Source organism: Mirounga angustirostris, unplaced genomic scaffold (assembly GCF_029215605.1).
Source record: "Mirounga angustirostris isolate CCGP_5_RB_7025 unplaced genomic scaffold, mMirAng1.0.hap1 SCAF_12, whole genome shotgun sequence".
Lineage (NCBI taxonomy): Eukaryota > Metazoa > Chordata > Mammalia > Carnivora > Phocidae > Mirounga > Mirounga angustirostris.
Genome location: NW_026991720.1, coordinates 29,056,973 through 29,079,255, shown reverse-complemented (window position 1 = coordinate 29,079,255; position 22,283 = coordinate 29,056,973). Strand labels below are relative to the sequence as shown.

The following is a 22,283-nucleotide window of genomic DNA, read 5'->3' as shown; positions in this document are numbered from 1 at the left end:
TTTGCCTCTTGGACATTTGGCTTTAGAAGCCTTCATTTATTTTATTTTATTTTTTTAAAAGATTTTATTTATTTATTTGAGAGAGAGAGAAAGCATGAGGTGGGGAGGGTCAGAGGGAGAAGCAGAATCCTCGCTGGGCAAGGAGCCAGATGCGGGACTCGATCCCGGGACTCCAGGATCATGACCTGAGCCGAAGGCAGTAGCTTAACAACTGAGCCACCCAGGCGCCCTAGAAGCCTTCATTTATTCATTCACATGAACCAATGAACAAAAACACCATGTCTGCACTCAGAGGCTCATAATCTAGTGAGGAGATTGGGGTAAGGAATGGGTTCGTTGCTGAACCTGCCAATTTTAGATACTTGGAGACGATCCAAGTGGGAAAGTCTCAAAGCCACCCTAAATGAGATCTGGGATGAAGATATAAATGGGAAAGTTAACAAAGGTTGACCAGAGAGGCCTCTGGATTTAAAATCAGAGAGCTGATTAGAGAATTTAGAGACATCAATAATCAACTAATGCTCAAAGAGGAGTGTGGCTGAGCAAAGGGAGGTAGAAGAAAAGCCAGGGATGAGCCTATAAAATGGTCAAGCTAGTTTGCTTGTCAAACTTAAGAGATTAAAAAAAAAAAGGTAAATGCTATTTAATTCAAAAAATGGGGCGCCTGGGTGGCTCAGTTGGTTAAGCGACTGCCTTCAGCTCAGGTCATGATCCCAGGGTCCTGGGATCGAGTCCCGCATCGGGCTCCCTGCTCTGCGGGGAGCCTGCTTCTCCCTCCCCCACTCCCCCTGCTTGTGTTCCCTTTCTCGCTGTGTCTCTCTCTGTCAAATAAATAAATAAAATCTTTAAAAAAAAAAAAATGTTACTGGGATAGGATCTGGGGAAAACCAGTTTTTTAATCATTAGACTTTTAAATACTAACATCACCTCCATTTACTCTGTGTAAGAATAAAGAGAAAAGAGGCTAAAGGTTTTAAAAAAAAAACAAATAGGGGAGCCTGGGTGGCTCAGTCAGTTAAGCATCCAAATCTTGGTTTCAGCTCAGGTCACGCACCATCTCAGGGTCGTGGGATTGAGCCCCCTGTCAGACTCTGCACTCAGCTCAGAGTCCACTTGAGATTCTCTCCCTCTGTATCTCCCCTGCTTGAATGCACACACGCTCTCTCAATAAATAAGTAAAATTTTTAAACAACAACAAACAAGTCTTGGAAAGACTTTTCTTCCCAGACCAGATGAAAACTAATTTTTATCTAATATTTATCAAAACCAAAAGCCCTCTACTGAGCCTGCAGTTCTGAGAATTTTAACACCTGAAAGCCAGACAGGTAAATTTTCACAAATAAAATGGGATGTTCTCCACATGTAGAGTATGGGCACAGCAGGCCAGCAAAAATCCCTCCGTCCCTGCAACTTGTATTCTTCCAACTACCCTAACAGCTTTAATTCTTAGTTTCTTCCAATACATACAGCTTTTCACTTTAAGGAATAATAATAAACATTTTTCATTTGGTTTGCATTTTTTTGAAGTTTTATTTAAAATTTTTTATTTTAGGGTCACCCGGGTGGCTCAGTCATTAGGCATCTGCCTTCAGCTCAGGTCATGATCTCAGGGTCCTGGGATCGAGCCCCGCCCACATTGGGCTCCCTGCTCTGTGGGAGGCCTGCTTCTCCCTCTCCCACTCCCCTGCTTGTGTTCCCTCTCTCTATGTGTCTCTATCTGGCAAATAAATAAATAAAATCTTTAAAATAAATAAATAAAAATAAAATTTTTTATTTTAAGAAAATAAACAGCCAGGCACCATTTTTAACTGTGGAATAAAAATCATGAATTATTGAAGATTAAATTGCATCAAGATAAACTGAGCTTTTGTACAGTTTAGATATAAAATATCTCTGGAAAGCTAAAGAAGCTCACTGACTGCTGAATCTTTTACATTAACTGAATTTAATTTTCAAATTACTAGTTGTTTTTATGGCTTATATGATGACTGAAGAATTCTTAAAAAATAATTTAAAATGACTGAAAAACAATGTCTCCAATATCTATGAAATAAGTAACATATCAAATAGAATTAGAACACTTACTTTCTTCAAGAAAAAGGTTAATAGCTTAATCATTATTATCTACTCTTATCAGATGAGCTGATAAAATGAATTCACTTGGAATTTTTTTTTCAGATTTGGGTTTCATCAATGAATGCCATCCAATAAGTCAAGCTACAGAAATCAGAACTATTTCATACTTTAGTTTTTAATAATGTCAAGTAATTTATGTATATACTATTTCAATGGTTTAAATCTGAGGGTAAAAATAAATCAACTCAATAGAACAGTAAGTACTGCAGTTATATATCCAAAAATAATTTGGAATGTGTTTAGTACATTCACTAGTTTTAAGTATCCATGCTGAAAACTAACACTGTGTTAAAATGCAATCATAACTAAACTCACAGATTGTATCCATGCTGATATCCTGGTTGTGACACTGTAGATAGTTTTCTAAGATGTTACCAATATGAGAAACTGTGTAAAGGGTATGCAGGATCTCTATGTATTACTTCCCACAAATGCATGTGCATCTACCTACAATTATCTCAAAAAGTTGTGTGAAAAGCTTGTTTTTAAAAAATCACAATGTATTTTAGTAATTTCAAATAATTGTGAGCAAAATTTTCATTCCATTCTAGAAATAGTTCATTTTATTTTTCTATAATAGTACTATACAATAACCTGAATCTAAATTTATAGAACTATCAAGTAAGCTATTATATCAACACATAGAAAAAAAAAGGAAAAATTCACCACCAATACAACTGTAGTTCACCTCATGGGATCCACTAGTATACTGATTATAGAAACAATTCTAATGTTGAGTTAAACTTATCACCCTTTGGTAAACTGAGTTAAATGCTAAGCAAATGGCAAAGACAACCCTATCTTCATCTTTGCCCAATTATTCTGTGATGAGAATTAAAATATAACAAATTAAATTTTCACCAATTCAATAAATTGGAATCCAGTAAGGTTTTGTGGATACAGTGTTAAGACTTCAGTTATGATAACAAAATAAGCCATCTGTCCTAAGAATGTGTAAATCAAATACCTAAAACACACACAATAAAACCTTGCGGATCCCCAACATTAGGGAAAATCAAAATGAAAATTAAGAGACAACTATTCTAGTTAAAATAGCTCAGCGTCTTTTCATAGCTGACTACCAGTGGCTTTTCAATCAATATAGCCTTAAATGAGTCCCACTTTGGAAATACTCTTCCTCCCCATGTAAAAATCCTAATCCTCAACCACCTACATCCATTTTCCATCCAATCAGCATGTACTGTCTACATGTACGGCCCAGCGCTAGAGCCGGGTGAAGCACCAAGGTGTTACTGCCCTTAAGATTCATTCTCTAATAAGGGGAAACAGACACGTGGAAAATAAAAGACATTATACAATGTAAGGCAGAATAAAATGAGTGCCAAATTGAGATATAAGTACTATGCTTTAGGAACAAACAGTTCAAAAAAGAAGCTACACATTCTAATAGGAAAAGGGGGAGGTTCAAATATAATTTCTCTCAAGAAGGGCATTTATGCGGTTCTGAAAAATGAGAAGGATTAACGGAGGAAGGGGGGCTGAGAAAGATGTGCAGTGTGAGGAATCGGCATGAGCAAGGCTGGGGTGTGGGTCTACAGATGCTGTGCAGACCGGCACAGCGAGTGCAAGGCACGGGGTAAGGAGGGGAGGGGCAGAGGCGGCTTGAGGGTGTGAGCGTGCCATCCTAAGTAGGGACTCTGATTTTACTCTCTAGTTGTCAGAAGTACCAAAGGTTCATGAGTGTTAAGAGAACTGCTCTGGCAGCGATGAAACACAGATACCAAGGACGAGAAACAGACATGGAGCATCCCTGCGATGTTTACACAGACGGTCCAGACTAGAGATGAAGAGCCAAACTAGGGTGAGTGCGGCTGTGGATTCACCCAAGCTTCTTCTCTCTGAAAATACTGGGCCTGTTTCCAAAGTAGTTTTTTTATGTGTACCAATGGTCCCATTGTCTTCCTTCTTTCAAGGACCCTCTTTTTCTTGTTTGTTCAGTCTCATCCCATTGACATGTAATTCCCTGAATCTTTGCCCAAAGCTCTAGACAAGCGAGTCTCTACAGTACTTCAAAAAAGAAAAAACTGGTGCCTGAGTGGCTCAGTCGTTAAGCGTCTGCCTTCGGCTCAGGTCATGATCCCAGGGTCCTGGGATTGAGCCCCACGTCAGGCTCCCTGTTCTGCAGGAAGCCTGCTTCTCCCTCTCCCACTCCCCCTGCTTGTGTTCCCTCCCTCGCTGTGTCTCTCTCTGTCAAATAAATAAATAAAATCTTAAAAAACAAAACAAAACATTCAACTTGCTTCTGCCACAATCTTCTTCCCTTACCATCAACCTTTCTTAGGTGACCTGGCCATACACATTGTTTTCCCAGTGACCCTGAACAAGTCCTCAAAGCCTTCAGTGTTTTTCGGCCCCATTATTCAACCACAACCAGCTATGCTCTCAAAGGACACCAGGTAGGCCTCTTCGTAGTAACAGAAGTAGGTAGAAGTAGGCAGAAGATACCACTGTACTTTGTAATGACTACTCTATACTGAATCCTAGTGTGTGTGTGTGTGTGTGTATTTTTTTTAAGGGGCGGGCAGAGGGAGTGGGAGAGACAGACTCCTAAGCAGGTACCATGCCCAGTGCGGAGCCTGACAGGAGGCTGGATCTCACGACCCTGAGATCATGACCTGAGCCAAAATCAAGAGTTGGACGCTTGATCAATGGAGCCACCCAGGTGCACCCCTGAATACTTCATTTTAAAATGGGTATTGAAAAACAGATGGTTCAGGAAGAAAACAGCCAGTACACTGAGAGGAATGGTTCAGAGTGGGGGGAATTCCATAACTGGAGAAGATGAAAACTTACAAAAAAAGATGGCCTGAAGGAGTATGACTGCAGTTTAACCATTTGAGAGCTCATTGGTGTGGAAGGGAACTCCAGCAGACAGAAGATCAGTGCACTGATACTACTGGGGAGTATAAAAGACAGAATTCAGTGCAATATAAAAAGTACTTTTAAGTAGTTTTTGCAAGAAAAGTGACCTGAAAATGTTTATACAGAAACTGATGATTACACATCAGAATTGTCTAAAGCCTCGATACTCAGTATGTGGGTCTGTGAGTAGAAACCTCAGCATCACCTGGGAGCTTGTTAGAAATGCAGACTCTAAGGCCCCATCCCAGACACTGAATCCAAGTCTGTATGCCAAGATCCCGGGGAGATTCCTTTGATATTAAAGCTGGAGGACCACTGGTTTAAGGGAGTCTTGAAACTAGATGTGAGAAGAAGTGAACGAGGTCTTGGGATCCGTTCCAAATACTAATTTATGGAAAGCAAAACTCCCTATTCCAGAGATCTCAAAGTTGTTCCAACAGATTTCTGTCTCATGGGTCAAAATACTGTTTCTAGGTTTCATATTCTCACTTTTCATGCATAATTTTTTAATACCTTAACGCTTCAACCAAAGCTTATTCAAACATTCCAAAAGTTAACTTATTTTACTAACTTAAGAATTTTGTTAAAAAACTGAGTTAAAGTAGCTTACAATGGTATGTTTACAATCTAGCATTAAATAAATTGGCAAAGAGAAAAATGATGCAGAAGGAAATAAGGGTAGGAAAGCAAGATGGATTTCTGTGGCTGGTATTTAAAATGCATTATCATGACTCCACTTACTAACTGAGGGCTAGATTTGGTTCCAAGTTTTCTAGCAGCTGACTCGAATAGCATGTGGTATCTTCCAGAATATTCATTTAGAATGCCATGAATGAAATAGACCCCATTAAATCTATTCCAAATGTTGAAGATTCATGCTTTATACGGAATTAATTTTAAGACTTCCTATTGTGTATTTAGAATATTCTAATGGATCACACTTACTGACATATTTACATTTTCTTTTCTAGACAGACTAAACAGCAGAGTGACTTGATGCTGATAATTGGTAAAAATTTATAGACAACCAATCAAAAACAAGATTTAAGAAAGGGGAAAAAAATGGAACTTACCAAATAGATTTCCTAAACTTGCATCCATTTTTATTTCAAATACTTGAGAAATAACATAAAATGTCAGTAAAAATACTGCCACAGCTACCACCAACTTTGCAGCACCTAGAAAGGGGCAGAAATAATTCGGCATGAGCTCCTGAGACCACAGAACTTTTATGAATGCATTTTTGTGAAAAATTTAAGTTTATAAAAAAATTTCTTAAAACTAAGAAATTTTATCTATTGGATCTTAATTTTACTTGAGTTACAACAAAAACTGCACCCACCATCCATCAAGATAAGGGATTTTCCTGATCAAAGAATTATCAGATTGGCCAGTAACCCAAACACAGGACTGCTTGACTCATCTGCCTAGTTTTCTCATGAAAAAACAAAAACAAAACCAACAACAACAAAAACCCGAAACTACACAAAAGTATCATGGCAAATGGAACACCATCACCAAGTATGTGGGATGACTCATTCCTACCCTGTCCAAATATAAAGGGCAACACTATACAGGGATAATACAAAAATGCGGGACCTTGTGGAGATACTACGGCAACACCATGACGCTAAGTAAGGAACTCTCAAGTGACATATAACAGGTTTACTGTCCTATCACCAACCATCCTGTCTCTTAGAGCTACACAAGCACTCCTGCTATGGCGAACAACAAAGTGTTCATCCTTACACTTATCTTCCTGGAATCCTAGAGGACTTAATCTAGCACCTATCGCACATGCTTCATAATGCGGTTACATGATAAGCTCCATCAAGACACGCTCGTAGACTTTCATACCTTTCTACCTTTAACCATTTCTGGGTGCCTCACAGAGTTAGCGCTACCAGCTACTAGCTAACTAACTGCTTAACAGGAATTGAAGACTTGTCTTTTTTCTCCATAGCTAGGCAAATCTAGGAAAGAAAAAAAAAAAGTGCAAGACAGGAAAGGAAATGGAAAATGACAAGGAAGAAATATCCTCCCCTCTCCCCTAGGATCTCAGAGCATCTCATTAGGTTTCTCAGGAACAATACTAATATTTGCCTGTACCATCTCCATTCCCCTCTTACCAAAAGTTTAATTTATATTGATCTAAAAGAGGTAGATGGATGAGCAGGCCTCTCTCCACCCTTAAGGAAACAAAAGCCCAGAGGTCAGGCAAATGCGCCCGATTACAAATAACATCGCAGCAGCAGAAGGCCCAGAATCCAGGGATCCTGACGGGGCCCAGTGCTTGGTACAGTACTCCGTTCTAGCACCAAATTACCACATTCTCCTAAAACACTACCAAAACTCAACTCAGTGGGTAAGAAAGAGTAAAAAAGGAACTATGTGTTCGCTCTAATTTCCTAAACCTCAAGAACTAGGACTACATCCTTCAAGGAGCGGGAAGAGAATGAACTGATGCTCTCAAAGGGCCAGTGATGCTGAGAAGTGCTGGTTTCACAGAGCTCCTCACTTCTATTTAGAAACACTCTACAAACACAGAAATGAGATGGCAGTGAGGAAGCCTCACTAACCTAATCAATCTCCGCACCTCCTGTGTCCAACCTTCTCCCCTCTAAAAATCACTTCTTATTTTCAAAAGCAACTACAAGTTGCCTACATGTTTAGTGCCTAAGAGAGCAAAATTCCAATAGGCTTTGAGCTCTTGCCCCCAAGGATCTAGCAGAGTGCCCGGACACAGTCATTCCTCTCAGCAAGTGTTTGCTAAATAGATGAATGGTAAGAGGTGACACATTCCTTCTTGATCACTTAAGACCAAGGGCTGGAAGACTGTATATCACATGACAGCCTTAACCACTCATTTTCTAGCAATCATGAGCATGTGCAACCAGAGATAACTTTTCCCTGTCCCTTAGAACAGATATATGAAACCTTTACTGTTTAAGATTAAAATATTAAAATGAATAAAATATCAAGGTTATAATACATGAAAGTTCTAGACTAAACTCAATTAGAGTTACATCTGAGCCTACACTAAACAAACTGCATACGTCATATACGTCATATATGCGCATACGTACATATATACATTTGTGTATACAATACACACACACCATTTACTGAGTGCCTTCTATAGAGCTAAATGCTTTACAAGCATAATCGCATTAGCACAGCTTTCCAATGTATTATTTTCATTTTACAGAAAAGAAATCAAGGCTGAAAATCTTTTGATCACTTGCCTAAGGTCACATAACTAGTTACTGGCAGAAGTGAGTCTTCAACCAAGACCTATTCACTGGCACTGGACCATCAGAGGAACTACGAGGAAATAAAAGCTCTAAGGCAGAGAAAAGTTCGAGATGGAGAAATGAACTGGTAATAGAATAAACACATGGCCCCAGAAAGGAGCAGGCAGGTGAATACTAGAACAGCCTCCATAATGTTAGAGCTCTAGAACTTCCGTTACAGAGGGGTCTCCTCCAGAGCTAGTCACCATTCAACTCTGGACATAAAGGGGCCGGACCATACCACACCATAGTGCCCATTCTTTTTTTTGGGGGGGGGGGTTAAAATTTTAATCCTTTCAACAACTTTACAAGGTTTTTTCTTTTTAATTTTTTTTATTAACATATAATGTATTATTTGTTTCAGGGGTACAGATCTGTGATTCATCAGTCTTACACAATTCACAATGCTCACCATAGTACATATCCTCCCCAATGTCCATCACCCAGCCACCCCATCCCTCCCACCCCCCTCCACTCCAGCAACCCTCAGTTTGTTTCCTGAAATTAAGAGTCTCTTATGGTTTGTCTCCCTCGCTGATTTCGTCGTTTCATTTTTCCCTCCCTTCCCCTATGATCCTCTGCCTTGTTTCTCAAATTCGTCCTATCAGTGAGATCATATGATACTTGTCTTTCTCTGATTGACTTATTTCGCTTAGCATAATACCCTCTAGTTCCATCCAGGTCATTACAAATGGCAAGATTTCACTTTTTGATGGCTGCATAATATTCCATTGTGTAGAGAGATATATATATATACACACCACACCTTTATCCATTCATCTGTTGATGGACATCTAGGCTCTTTCCATAGTTTGGCTATTGTCACAGTCCCCATTCTTAACTTTCCATGAGACTCTCTCTTCCTTCTAGCCATGGACTGCACTAATCTGAGTGTGTCCCTATTTTTACTTGGCTTGCTGGTGAGATGATAATTACAAGAAAGGCTATCTCGATTTTGAGAAATTACAAGTTACCTTCTATGTTGGAAACACATATAGTAGAAATTTCTACGTAAAGCGTGCGTTTCCTCTAGGGTCTTGGCTGTGCTGAAGGAGGGGTGGCGCTGGGAGAAAACACTTTCACAATCAAGGCAGGAAGAGGTCATCAGCCTCTCCCATTATTTATGCAACTTTTTATAATGTTTAAAGACAGTTCCCTTGGGCGCCTGGGTGGCTCAGTTGGTTAAGCGACTGCCTTCAGCTCAGGTCATGATCCCAGGGTCCTGGGATCTAGTCCCACATCAGGCTCCCTGCTCGGCGGGAAGCCTGCTTCTCCCTCTCCCACTCCCCCTGCTTGTGTTCCCTCTCTCGCTGTGTCTCTCTCTGTCAAATAAATAAATAAAATCTTAAAAAAAAAAAAAAAAAGACAGTTCCCTTAATACTATGAACATCAAGCTGTGTTTTGCAATTTCCTCAATATGCTTATCTTAGACATAACCTCACTTATGCATATTGAACTCGAACCAGCAAATATTCACTTAAGCAAACATACATTTTACCGAATTGTTCACATACACCAGTTTCCAGATAAGTACATATATAGCAAAGATGTAACTTCTTCTAAATTTTATAACTTATTTTTCTCAAAAAGCAAGAACTTATTAGCAAAAACAAAAATCAGTCTCCTTATTAGGTTATCAAAATTGTTACTTATATGGGCATTTTATTCTATTAGGCAAATAAGCTTAATGTGTAAGAACATAAACATTAAAGCCGTAACTTAAAAAAATTTCGTATAATTTTCACAAAAGTTTGTCCAATTTGTGATTTACTGACTACATAAAAAAGTAGGCGAAGTAGTGATTTAGTCTGTTATATATATATATCAGCTTTGTTCTTAATATAGAAAAAGATTATTTACTCTCTCTTTTAGCCATTTAAATAAACAAGTTATGTGAAAAGTAAAACTATTTCTACTGAATTAAGTATCTTACCTGCTACCCTCATGTTTCGTTTTTCAGTCTATGGCACTTTTCATTAAACAACCTCCTAAAATCAAAAGAAAAGGCAAACATCATTAGGTCTAGAATGAGCATTCCTGCCTAGATTGAGTTTGACTTGAAGTATATATAATAAACTAATTAGACAAACGTCATAGCATTTGTGTGTGTTTCCCTCCTAGGAAATTACTCAAGATTGGTGAAATTTTAAAAAGAAAATGAAAAAGCAAGTAAATGAGTTTCACAGGAAATTCATGCACAGGTTTAACTAGACAGCTGCCTCAGTCTACTCCACCTACGGTATAGGAAAGGAATTCAAAATAAAATTTTGATTAATGAATCTGAGACCTTTGTTTTAGATTGTCCTTGATATTGATGTTTCAATGCTGATGTCTGATCTAGTGATTCACAGAATGTTTTAAATAAAAATAGCAGCACACCCCTGAAGGACACAGAAAGGAAGTGAACCATCCAGTTTGTTCATTCACCAGTAAGAAATAGGCCACGGTGGGGGTGGTGAGCATCCAAGAACCAGTGTTCTTAGGAGAGCTCCCTTTCTTCTGCCCAATTTCCCCTGAAGAAAATATCAACATTTAAACTAATAGCAAATGGAACATTATTGATTTCTTTTCCTCTGTTATCTGAACACCTTGCACATAATACGAAAAGCCACTGTTATCAATCTATTTAGGCTAACTAGTTATCCACAGGCTAGGGAAATACTAAAAGGAAACAACAGATACTAAAGTATCCACAAGCCATCACACAAAAGCAAAAAAAAAAAATCCTTGGCTTTTCAAATGAAATCCCTGACTGGTTTTAAATCCTCTTTTGACTTCCAGCAAAATGGAACACTACGCTCACAACACTCACAGACCTTTCCTCCCAGTTAATATTCCAAAATAACTTCGCTCTTATCCGAATGTGGCCTAGAAAATTTCTTTGGAAGTGGGTAAGCAGTTGGGCAGACGCATGCTGTTCTTTTTCACTACTTCCATTCCCTGCTGAGGACCCCTGCACCAGCGAAGTCACCGCCTCACAAAACCACCCCCTACTGGCGCAGTCCCATAGGCCTGCTTCTACACTCACACTAGCAGGACTGCAATAAGCGACTGCAAATGTCTAGCGGAATTCATGTTTTCCATTAAATTTCTGAGAGAACATTTCATAAAATCTCTAAATTAAAATCTCATAAAATCTCAGCCTAACACATTTTTAGTTTGCTTACGACAAATTAATGACGCAAGAGTGCAGATCAGCATAAGGAAAAAGTATCAAATATATTTGAGAGCAAATCAAGGAACGTGTTTACAGTATGCTAATTCCAAGTCATCCCTAACTTGTCTTCTTAGGATGACATTTAAAAAACAAAGAAAATCATTACATATAATCATCTCAAGGAGAAAAAAAGCAGAAATTTAATGGAATATACCCGGCACAAACCTCAGGCTGAACCTCCAAAAATCAAGCAGGGATAAAACAGCTTCACAGAAAATTAACACAACAGTAAAAAAGTAAAAAGTCCTGGGCTAGAAATTCACAGCTCTTTAATCCAGAAGCAACAGGTGGAAGAATCTACAGTTTTTCTGATACATTCATTAAAAAGGTAGAAATATAGAAATTGGAGCTATTTACCAAAACTAGAATACTAGTGGTAGGAAGTGCACTTTTAGGATAGACTAGAAAGGAACAAAACCAACAGAACAGACAGCCCAGAAATGGACCCTCAACTCTATGGTCAACTAATCTTCGACAAAGCAGGAAAGAATGTCCAATGGAAAAAAGTCTCTTCAACAAATGGTGTTGGGAAAATTGGACAACCACATGCAGAAGAATGAAACTGGACCATTTCTTTACACCACACACAAAAATAGACTCAAAATGGATGAAAGACCTCAATGTGAGACAGGAATCCATCAAAATCCTTGAGGAGAACAGAGGCAGCAACCTCTTTGACCTCAGCCACAGCAACTTCTTCTTAGAAACATTGCCAAAGGCAAGGGAAGCAAGGGCAAAATGAACTATTGGGACTTCATCAAGATAAAAAGCTTTTGCACAGCAAACGCAACAGTCCACAAAACCAAAAGACAACCGACAGAATGGGAGAAGATGTTTGCAAATGACATATCAGATAAAGGGCTAGTATCCAAAATCTATAAAGCACTTATCAAACTCAACACCCAAAGAACAAATGATCCAACCAAGAAATGGGCAAAAGACATGAACAGACATTTTTCCAAAGAAGACATCAAAATGGCCAACAGACACACATGAAAAAGTGCTCAACATCGCTCCGCATCAGGGAAATCCAAATCAAAACCTCAATGGGATACCACTTCACACCAGTCAGAATGGCTAAAATTAACAAGTCCGGAAACGACAGATGTTGTTGAGGATGTGGAGAAAGGGGAACCCTCCTCCACTGTTGGTGGGAATGCAAGCTGGTGCAGCCACTCTGGAAAACAGTATGGATGTTCCTCAAAAAGTTGAAAATAGAGCTACCCTATGACCCAGCAATTGCACTACTGGGTATTTACCATAAAGATACAAATGTAGTGATCCGAAGGGGCACAGGCACCCCAATGTATATAGCAGCAATGTCCACAATAGCCAAACTATGGAAAGAGCCAAGATGTCCATCAACAGATGAATGGATAAAGAAGATGTGGTGTATATACACAATGGAATATTATGCAGCCATCAAAAAAAAAAAAACAACAACAAAATGTTGTCATTTGCAATGATGTGGATGGAACTAGAGGGTATTATGCTAAGCGAAATAAGTCGATCAGAGAAAGACAAGTATCATATGATCTCAGTGATATGAGGAATTCTTAATCTCAGGAAACAAACTGAGGGTTGCTGGAGTGGTGGGGGGTGGGAGGGATGGGGTGGCTGGGTGATAGACGCTGGGGAGGGTATGTGCTATGGTGAGCGCTGTAAATTGTTAAGACTGATGAACCACAGACCTGTACCCCTGAAACAAATAATACTTTATATGTTAAAAAAAAAAAAAAAAAAAGATAGTAGGAAGGGAAAAACGAAGGCAGGGGGGATCAGAGTGGGAGACAAACCATGAGAGACTATGGACTCTGAGTAACAAACTGAGGGTTTTAGAGGGAAGGGGGGGGTGGAGGGATGGGATAGCCCGGTGATGGGTATTAAGGAGGGCACGTATTGCATGGAGCACTGGGTGTTATACGCAAACAATGAATCATGGAACACTACACCAAAAACTAATGATGTAATGTATGGTGACTAACATAATAAAATAAAATTTAAAAAAAGGAACAAAACCAAAAAACCTCTGATAGTACCTTTGCTCCCCAAGAATGTAGTCTAAGTTAAAACAAGTTTCAGTGTTTTAAATAAATGCTCAAACCCAATCAGGCTGCTAATGTGTAGAAGCACACAATCATCTGAGAGTCTGCTGCAAGGAGGGCCACCACGATGCCCCTGGGCCACGGAACAGTAAGTATGTGACCTAGACTGCAGAAGAGAGCCCACATTAGGATCTCAGACTGACATCCTGAATTTCTTTGAATACCTTGTCATTTAAACATTTTCTTTAACCCAACTACCTACTTTGCTCTAATTTGGTCAAGTTTTTTTTTAAAATCAGGCCTGAATCAACAGGCCTCAACCTAGAATTAATCAATTTGAGAACAACAGATAAAACCAGAGGTCAAGTGATACTTTCATTCTCTCCTTTAAAAGTAGACTTGAGTTACAACACGTGCACGACAAGAACACCATTCTACATCAACTAAATAAGCCATAAAAACAATTATTTACCAGAGGGGAAGGTCTTGTCAATTAAAATAAACTAGGTAATGCACTCAGCAGTGCTTTTTGTACACACTCTTATTTTATGTAATCTTCCCAGCAGCCCCCTAGGTGTAGTGCATGTTTTGATGGCAATAGAAATGAAGTCAAAGGGTTTGTCTCAAGTCATACAAAGGGTAAGAAGCTGATAGTACAAATACACTTCCCTCTCACCTCAGCAGCTCACTGACATACTCTAATAGAAGCAACTTGCTGACCAAATTCCATGCCAATCAATGTGGGTTTTGTAAATTGCTCGGGAATTTGTTAACCTCTGCTGCCAACTAGCCACTCCAGAGATTTGAGAGTTCGTCAAAATGATTAAGCACACGTATTAAAACACCCCTCCAAGACAGAAAGGATAGAAGAAAATGAAGCATACAAAAACACCCACTGATGGATTCAGTATTAACAAGCCACAATCAACTAAACCGGAAGAAAGTACTATAAATCCTTCTCTGCAAATATAAAGAAACCATCACTTAATTCAATCCAACTTTAATTCGGTGCTGGTCAAATGGCAATGTCACATGCATCAACGGAGTGAAGTTCGGATGACTGTAATACTCATGCAAAGGACGCAGAGAAACAAAGGTCAGTGCAAGCAGATAGATTTCAGTACATTTAGGCCCTGTGATGGCTACATTTCATGTGTCAACTTGACTGGGCCATGGAATACCCAGATATCTGCTTAACTGTTATTACGGGATCATCTCTGAGGGCGTTTCTGGATGAGCCTAACATCTGAGTAAAGCAGGTGGCTCTCCCCAACAAAAATCCGCCTCATCCAATTGGAGGCCTGAACAGAACCAAAAAAATCTGAGTAAGGGAGAATTCGCTCTCCCTGCCCACACAGTCTTCTGCCTGGAACCTCATCTTCAGCTGCCTTGGAATCAGGACTGAAACTCACACACGGGCTCTGCCGTTTCGCGGCTGGAGGAAGACTCACTGGCTCCCCCAGCCGCCTGGGGCTTCTCAGCCTCCACAACCACAGCAGCCAATTCCTCATGATTACTGATCAGTCTCAGGTCTCTTATCTCCTCTCAGTGCAGTATCTCTAGAGAACCCAGCCTAGTAACAGGCTTCCTCAAAATCAGAACGTGAGAGATTACATTTTCAGTCCTAGAGCAGTTAAAGAGGGAAATGAGCAAACACTGAAAACAAAACGACTCTACACCTAATGGTCATGAGGGTGAGTGACTCTCCTGTAGGTTACAAACAGAAGTATGGCGTTAAAAACAATTCGCGAAAAATACCCACACTTACGCAAACAAAACAGAGCAAATGTTGGCAAACTTTTTTGTAAAAGGGCCAGACGGTAAATATTTTAGGTTTTGTTGCCCATACATACAGTCCCCATGGCAACTACTCTGCTTGGCAGTTGTACCTGGAAAGCAGCCATAGACATCCGTAAACAAATGGGCCCAGCTGTGTTACAATAAAGCTTTATTTATGAACACTGAAATTCGAATTTCATAAAGTCTTCATGATACCAAATAACACTTTTCTTTTGACTTTTTTCCCAATCACTTAAAAACATAAAAATCTACCTTGGCTCATGAGCCACAGTGACCCATGGGTTGTTATTTGACAACCTGAGACAGAGAAATCAAAAGTAAAATTTAAACTAAAAAAAAAAAAAAAACTTTTAAAATAGACCATGCTCTAATATTTCAACATTTCTTGCAGGGTTATTTGCAGGACATAAGTTCCACCAGGCTTCTATTGGTCCTCTCAGAAGTACTACTACAGATGTAAGACAGATGAAACAACCCTAAATTTTGCGTTCTGTATGCGTTCATCATACAGTTTCTTACTCCCCTGGTCTCCACGGGAAGAAGCAGATACTCCATGAGGAACAACATAATGGATCCTCTTGAAAAAGAAGGAAAAAAAAATCCTTCCCTTCCTATAAATGAAGCAATTCGTCTATAGCAAAAACAGGTATAATCTAGACTTTGGAATGTTTTCCAAAGCAATCTGAGCAGGTATAAAGAAATGGATAAAAATTAATGTTATTACAACCCATTTCATTAACTGTAAAATTATGTTGGTGAAGAAAACTGACACTACTGTTTTCTTTACATAGGTATTTAAAAGTGATTATTTTTGTGATAGGCTTAAAGGGGGTGGGTGTGTATCCGATGTTTGATCAACTTTTAAAATTGCAAATATTAAGCTTTCAAAAATCTTTACTTAAAAAAAAAAAAAAACCAACAACTATCACTATAGTAGCTGCAGACTGCTATCAAGTACCCTGTCTCACCGCACACTCACCCTTGCCAGGCTGGATACATTTTTGAAATAACAAAATGAAGAGGGGTGAGAAGACTGCATTCATTTGAAAGCACCAGAACATTTAAAAACTGATTATGACATCTGAGCTGCTCTCATTGTGTTATGAATATTGTGAATTTAATAGAATTTGGTGTTATTAAAACTAAATGCTTAACAGAAAAAAATCCGATTACTAACTTCAGAAAGTATTTCAGTACCAGTAGGCCACTCTGATTCTCAATCCTAGAAAATGCATCTATTTAAAAGAGTCTACCACTTCAACATACACACGTTACACACCTTTTAAAAACTGGGTAGGTTTAACCTGGTAATAATTAAAGGAAAAAAAATTTTTTTTCTTTGAGAGAAAGAGAGAGTACATGCAAGCAGGGGTGGGGGTGAGGGGCAGAGGGAGAGAATCTTAAGCAGGCTCCAAGCTCAGTGCAGAGCCCAATACAGGGCTCGATCTCACAACCCTGAGATCATGACCTGACCGGAAATCAAGAGTCAGACGCTTAACCGACCTGGCCACCTAGGCACCCCAATTTTTTAAATGACTACCTAACAATTAGAAAAGTATCCCAGGTTTTTAAAGGACCAAACTAACCTTCTTTTGACTAGAAGAAAAAAGGAGCAAAAAATCCACACACTCCTGGGAATGGGGAGAGGAGATCTGTACGGATTCTATAATGTCAAGAATAACCATTTTTTTCAAATGATCACTGAGGAAAAACATGAATGTAACTACTCCTTCTGCAAAGCAGCTTTCAAAAAGGTGAGACTGTAAAGCAACAGACCAAAACTTAAATAATGGCTCAAGAGTACCAATGAATAAGTCTTTCAGAAAAGAATTTTAATTTCCTATTGAAAACGTTGGGAAGAGAGGGATATAATCTATGCCTAGATTTTTTACTATTTGAACTACCATCAAATGGCTTTTCTTATTTTGTAATGCATCATATTCAAAATACATTAAAAAGAGGATTAGTAGCTAATTATGGCTAAAAAACAAACAGAATTAAAAACATACTATGAAAAAGCACAGATGAGCAAGAAAGTGTTTCTAACTCCCCTCCAGAATGCTAACCAATGCTTAATATGAAGCATACTGGGATTGTTCTGGGTGAATTTTGCTTTCCTCCACAGTCCACCATAAATACCTACACCTTGTTTTTAGTTGGTTCTCCAGGCAGGGAATGGAGAGAGCAACCCTTTGAAAACTTCTACCTGATCTACAGCAGCTAGATAAAATGCCTTTCTTCTAACAATGAAATACGACAAAGTATAACTGTAACAATCAACCTGTCTCTCCATGTACAAAAGCGAAGGTGCCCTGCTAAGTAAAATCATGCCCGTGCCTCTCCTAGATCAACCTCACCCCAAAGACTCAACGGAGGGAGAAGTAACCACACCTGGCAGACCACCCACACTACATCCTAAGAGCAAATGTATTTCAACATGATTCATCTCAATGTTAAGGATTCCCTAGTCCAACTCCTTCAACCAATGTGAATTAGCTAGAGATCTAAAGTTCTTACCTCTTCAGAAATTTGAGGTATCAGATTTCGGAAATATTTCAGTTGATCAACAAGCTTTTTTTTTTTTTAATCTTTTTTATTTATTTATTTATTTATTTATTTATTTATTTATTTGAGACAGAGAGAATGAGAGAGAGCGAGCACATGAGAGGGGGGAGGGTCAGAGAGAGAAGCAGGCTCCCCGCTGAGCAGGGAGCCCGATGCGGGACTCGATCCAAGGACTCCAGGATCATGACCTGAGCCGAAGGCAGTCGCTTAACCAACTGAGCCACCCAGGCGCCCCGATCAACAAGCTTTTTAACCACATTTTCTGTAAACACTTCATGTGATTAAAAACTAAATGGACATGTGTTCTGCTTCCCCTCCCAAATCTAACAGGGCTAACCAACCTCTTCCTGACAAAAATATTTCATTTTCTAAGATGATACCACTGAAGGAAGCACCATAAGTAGGTGGGGTTGCTCTTTGCTGAATTCTCATTAGTGGAGAAAGGTTTGTTGGAACCCACGGGCATTCTGTCATTCAGTACCTGATATGCCACAAAGGCCCTTCTTGAGTTGGCAGCCAGAGTTCAGGTTTATTCAGAGACACACTGCTGTTTACCCTGATTATTACCACTATATCCTGTAACTACTCAAGATCGGACAGTAGATGGCTGGTATACATGCATAGTATCACCTCCTGGCATCAAGAGGGACTCTCTAAAAGAAAAAGGGTGATAAGAAAGATAGAAATCAAATGATCAAGCCACACATGATGTCAATGTGACATTACATTAATATCTCAGTAATTACAAAATGGAAATCACTAAAGTACAAAGAAACTAGAAATAAGACTTCTGAACTGAACTATCAACACATAAATGACTGGAAATGGATAGGATGAAAATGATATGGGGCCAAACTGGAGTGCATTACAGCCTTCCATCCAGCTACCTTGCATTTTAAAACAAGTCATCAGTATAATCTTCATTACAAATAAATGTCAGGTAAGGACCCCTTACATTAAATCGTATTGTAAACAAATACTTTACATGGTAAAAGATCTGAAGAAATGCTACACTGTAATTCTTGTATCTCATAGCTTCCATGACTCATAATAATCATTTACCTTAAGAGCGGCCTGTGGTTCCTGGAGCACCTGAGATGATTTTATTGATTGTAAGGTATACACTACTTCCCTCATTTTTTTTTTTTTTTAAAGATTTTATTTATTCATTTGAGACACAGAGATAGAGAGCATGAGCAGGGGAAGAGGCAGAGGCAGAGGGAAAAGCAGGCTCCCCGCTGAGCCAGGAGCCCGATGTGGGGCTCGATCCCAGGACCTTGGGATCATGACCTGAGCCGAAGGCAGACGCTTAACCATCTGAGCCACCCAGGTGCCCCTACTTCCCTCATTCTAACATGTCCATTATAACATGTCTTAAACTAGGATGAGGTTTACAATCACATTTTCCCCCATGGTAGTATATAAAATAATGGTGTACCTTACAAATATCTTAGATTCAATGAAACAGCGTATCTGGTTCTTTGAAGCCCTAACTACAATGTAACCCACAGCACAGACACCACGATTATTGGTGGGCTTTTTAAAATGCAAATTCCTGAGCCCAGAATCCCTAGGAGGATTAAAACTCCTGCATGTTTAATGAGCTCCCCAGGTGGTTCTCACTCTCACTCAGATCTGAGAACTTCAGATCTACAGTACAGCAATCCAAACACACAGAGAAGTTTCGAGATGGATGGGGGGGGCTGGTGAGACACATCAAGGCCAAAAAAGCCCAAAGTAAAACTTATAAAACAAGAATTTCATTATTTCCTTAACAATGAATGGAAATCAGCCTGACTCTGGGCCAGATCTCCTATTGGGGTGAGGAGGGAAAAGCAGGCAGTGAATAAATCTGGAGACAAGTACTGAGGAACAGAGCAGAGAGAACTCTTGTTTGCAATGGTTACAACAGTATTAGATTCAAAATTACCCAAATGTTTTCCTGTAGTTTTTCCTCACCCACCAAAGCAGAATTTCGCTTAAAAAGTTATAATCCAGTGGAAGAAATCAAATGGTGATCAGATTTCTGTAACTGGGAGCACCAACATGCCAAAAACAGAAAATGACAGTTCAGCCTACTCCTCCGAGTTCTACAACTGCGGGTTAAACAGCTGTAATGTAAACCACTTAATCCCACACTGTACCTACCATCCAGGAAAAGAGAGATGGACTGACAAAAATACCTATCATTGAGAACAAGGGCAACAATAAAACTAAATACATTTAACATTCTTAAAGCTGAAAGGTGCAAGACCCAAGAACCAACAAATTTTGACCGCAGGTCTCACGAAAATCCAGCTAGCTCAGAGCTTCGGATAGTAACATACATTTGTTTGGTACTTAGTTCACAAGGATTCCTGTCCTTGGGATCACGTATCTGGCTTTTAAGCAATGGTTCTGCATTTAGTTGATTCATGAATGGCATTAACCAAATTATTTAATTCCATGCAAGGCCTTATTTTCTTAATTTGGGAAGATTGAGCAAGATTCCTAAGATATTTAAACTTTAAGAGGTTTTGTGACTTTTATTCAGCTCCTAAAATACAGTCAGCTGACTTTCAGAGGGGGAAATTAAGTGTTCCCGTTCTTCTAAGTTTCCACTGCTTACCCCACTGGTATTTTCATTCTCTTTTTCATTGGCCTCCTCCATTTGATTGAAGCTGTTCTAAGATGACTTACATTTCCCTTATTTCTAATCCAATTAATTTTTCATCTACTCTTTATGATTTTTCCAGTTTTACTCTGGTGAGTTTTTTTCTGATTTCTTTCTTTAGGAAATTAAATTCATTTAACATAAAATTTACTATGTTAAAGTGTACAACTCCGTGGCATTTAATACCTTCACAGTGGTGTGCAGGCATCACCTCTGTTCAGTTCTAAAACACTTTATCATTCCAGAAGGAAACCTCATACCCATTAAATAGTTACTCCCCATCCCCTTTTCCCTTGAGCCCCTGGCAACCATTAGTCTGCTTTCTGTCCCTGTGGATTTACCTGTTCTGGATATTTTATATAGATGGAGTCCTATAAGATGGGATCTCTTATGTCTCAGTTCTTTGACTCAGCATGATGTTTTAGAGTTCATCCGTAGGACAGCATGTAAGAATACTTCATTGACTTTATGACTAAATGATATTCCATGTATGGATGCATTCCACATTTTGTTTAGTCATCCACTGATGGCCCCTGGTGAGTTTTTGTGTGCTAGGGAGAAAAAGTTGCAGGGACATATGTGGTAAAAAAAAAAAAAAAAAGACTGATGACCCAAAACCGAGACTACCACTTTTTGCCATTCAACAATCTCTTAACCCTTTGTCCCTCTCTCCAATTACTTTCCCTCATTAATGTATCTTCATTAATTATGAAAGATTAACTACCAATGCTTAAGGTAGCAATCCAAATTTTGTAACTGTAATAAAATATCTATTAAGTTTATTTTGAAAGCCACTTTAACCCAGGGGTGCTCAGTCTTATTCTGATTCCCTTTTGAAACAAAAGTCCCCTCCCATGGGGATTTTGGAGGATGGAGGCCTGTGGCCTATGGCCTCTTTAAAAAGCCTCAATTGTGTTTGATTTTAAGAGATCCCCTGGTTGAGAATCACTGCATCAGACTCTTTATTTTTCACTATCAAGAAACGCTAGTCTTCAGCGAGCTGAGAAAACATTACATGGAATATGTGAAACAAAGCTTCTAACACCTGTATAAAATGGGGGGCCGGGTGGTAACTTCAGTAAACAGCTAAAGAACTCGAGACTGGCAGCCTTTAGAAAGAGGTACAATTAATGATATGACCCAAACTGATGCCGATTCTGCCAATTTCTTGTTGAAGAGCATAAACTAGTTATTTTCTAAGTTAAAATGGAGATCTCTTTGTACTCCATAATGCACGGTATGAATATCAGCAACGTTTCCAAAAACTTGGTAAATCTGACTGCATACCACTAACCCCACAAGGTAGTCAAGGGTCCAAGGGGTCTGGCATCTACTGTCACCGTCAACCTTTACTTAACCTCTAGAAGAGTTCACATTTTCAACTGTAAAAATCAGAAAGACAGATAAAAGGACTTAGTCTTCGGCTTGTGAGCAATAAATGTGCATATGAAAGCATACAGCACAGTGCCCAGCAAGCAATCTAAAATCACCTAGTATATCTTGTATCTATGTATTTCTGACTAAAGAAAATGATAACAAAAGGTTCTGTCGATTAGACAGCAGCTTTCTATTACATGAAACTTAAAAAAAGTAGGGTGGGGGAGATGATGATGAAACACAGCTGGTAGATCTCAACCTCAAATCATCAATTTGTCATTATATTATTTAGATCTAGGGTCACTAACCATGGT

The 22,283-nt window shown here is 39.1% G+C and overlaps 1 protein-coding gene across 3 annotated transcripts in view; it reads right to left on the bottom strand.

Annotated features, from left to right (window-relative positions):
• FAM3C (FAM3 metabolism regulating signaling molecule C) overlaps positions 1-22,283 on the bottom strand; it is a 52,463-nt gene that overhangs the window by 29,406 nt on the left and 774 nt on the right. Inside the window, exons 2-4 of one of the 3 annotated variants that reach the window (XM_064575009.1) lie at positions 20,934-21,143; positions 10,246-10,300; positions 6,093-6,197 (exon numbers count right to left, since the gene is read on the bottom strand). In XM_064575009.1, coding sequence (XP_064431079.1) covers positions 6,093-6,197; positions 10,246-10,258 — 118 coding nt within the window. In that variant the 5' untranslated portion in view covers positions 10,259-10,300; positions 20,934-21,143. Of the gene's footprint in view, positions 1-6,092; positions 6,198-10,245; positions 10,301-18,420; positions 18,630-20,933; positions 21,144-22,283 lie in introns of those variants that run through there. The other 2 variants (XM_045864338.3, XM_045864337.3) reach the window with 2 other exon arrangements.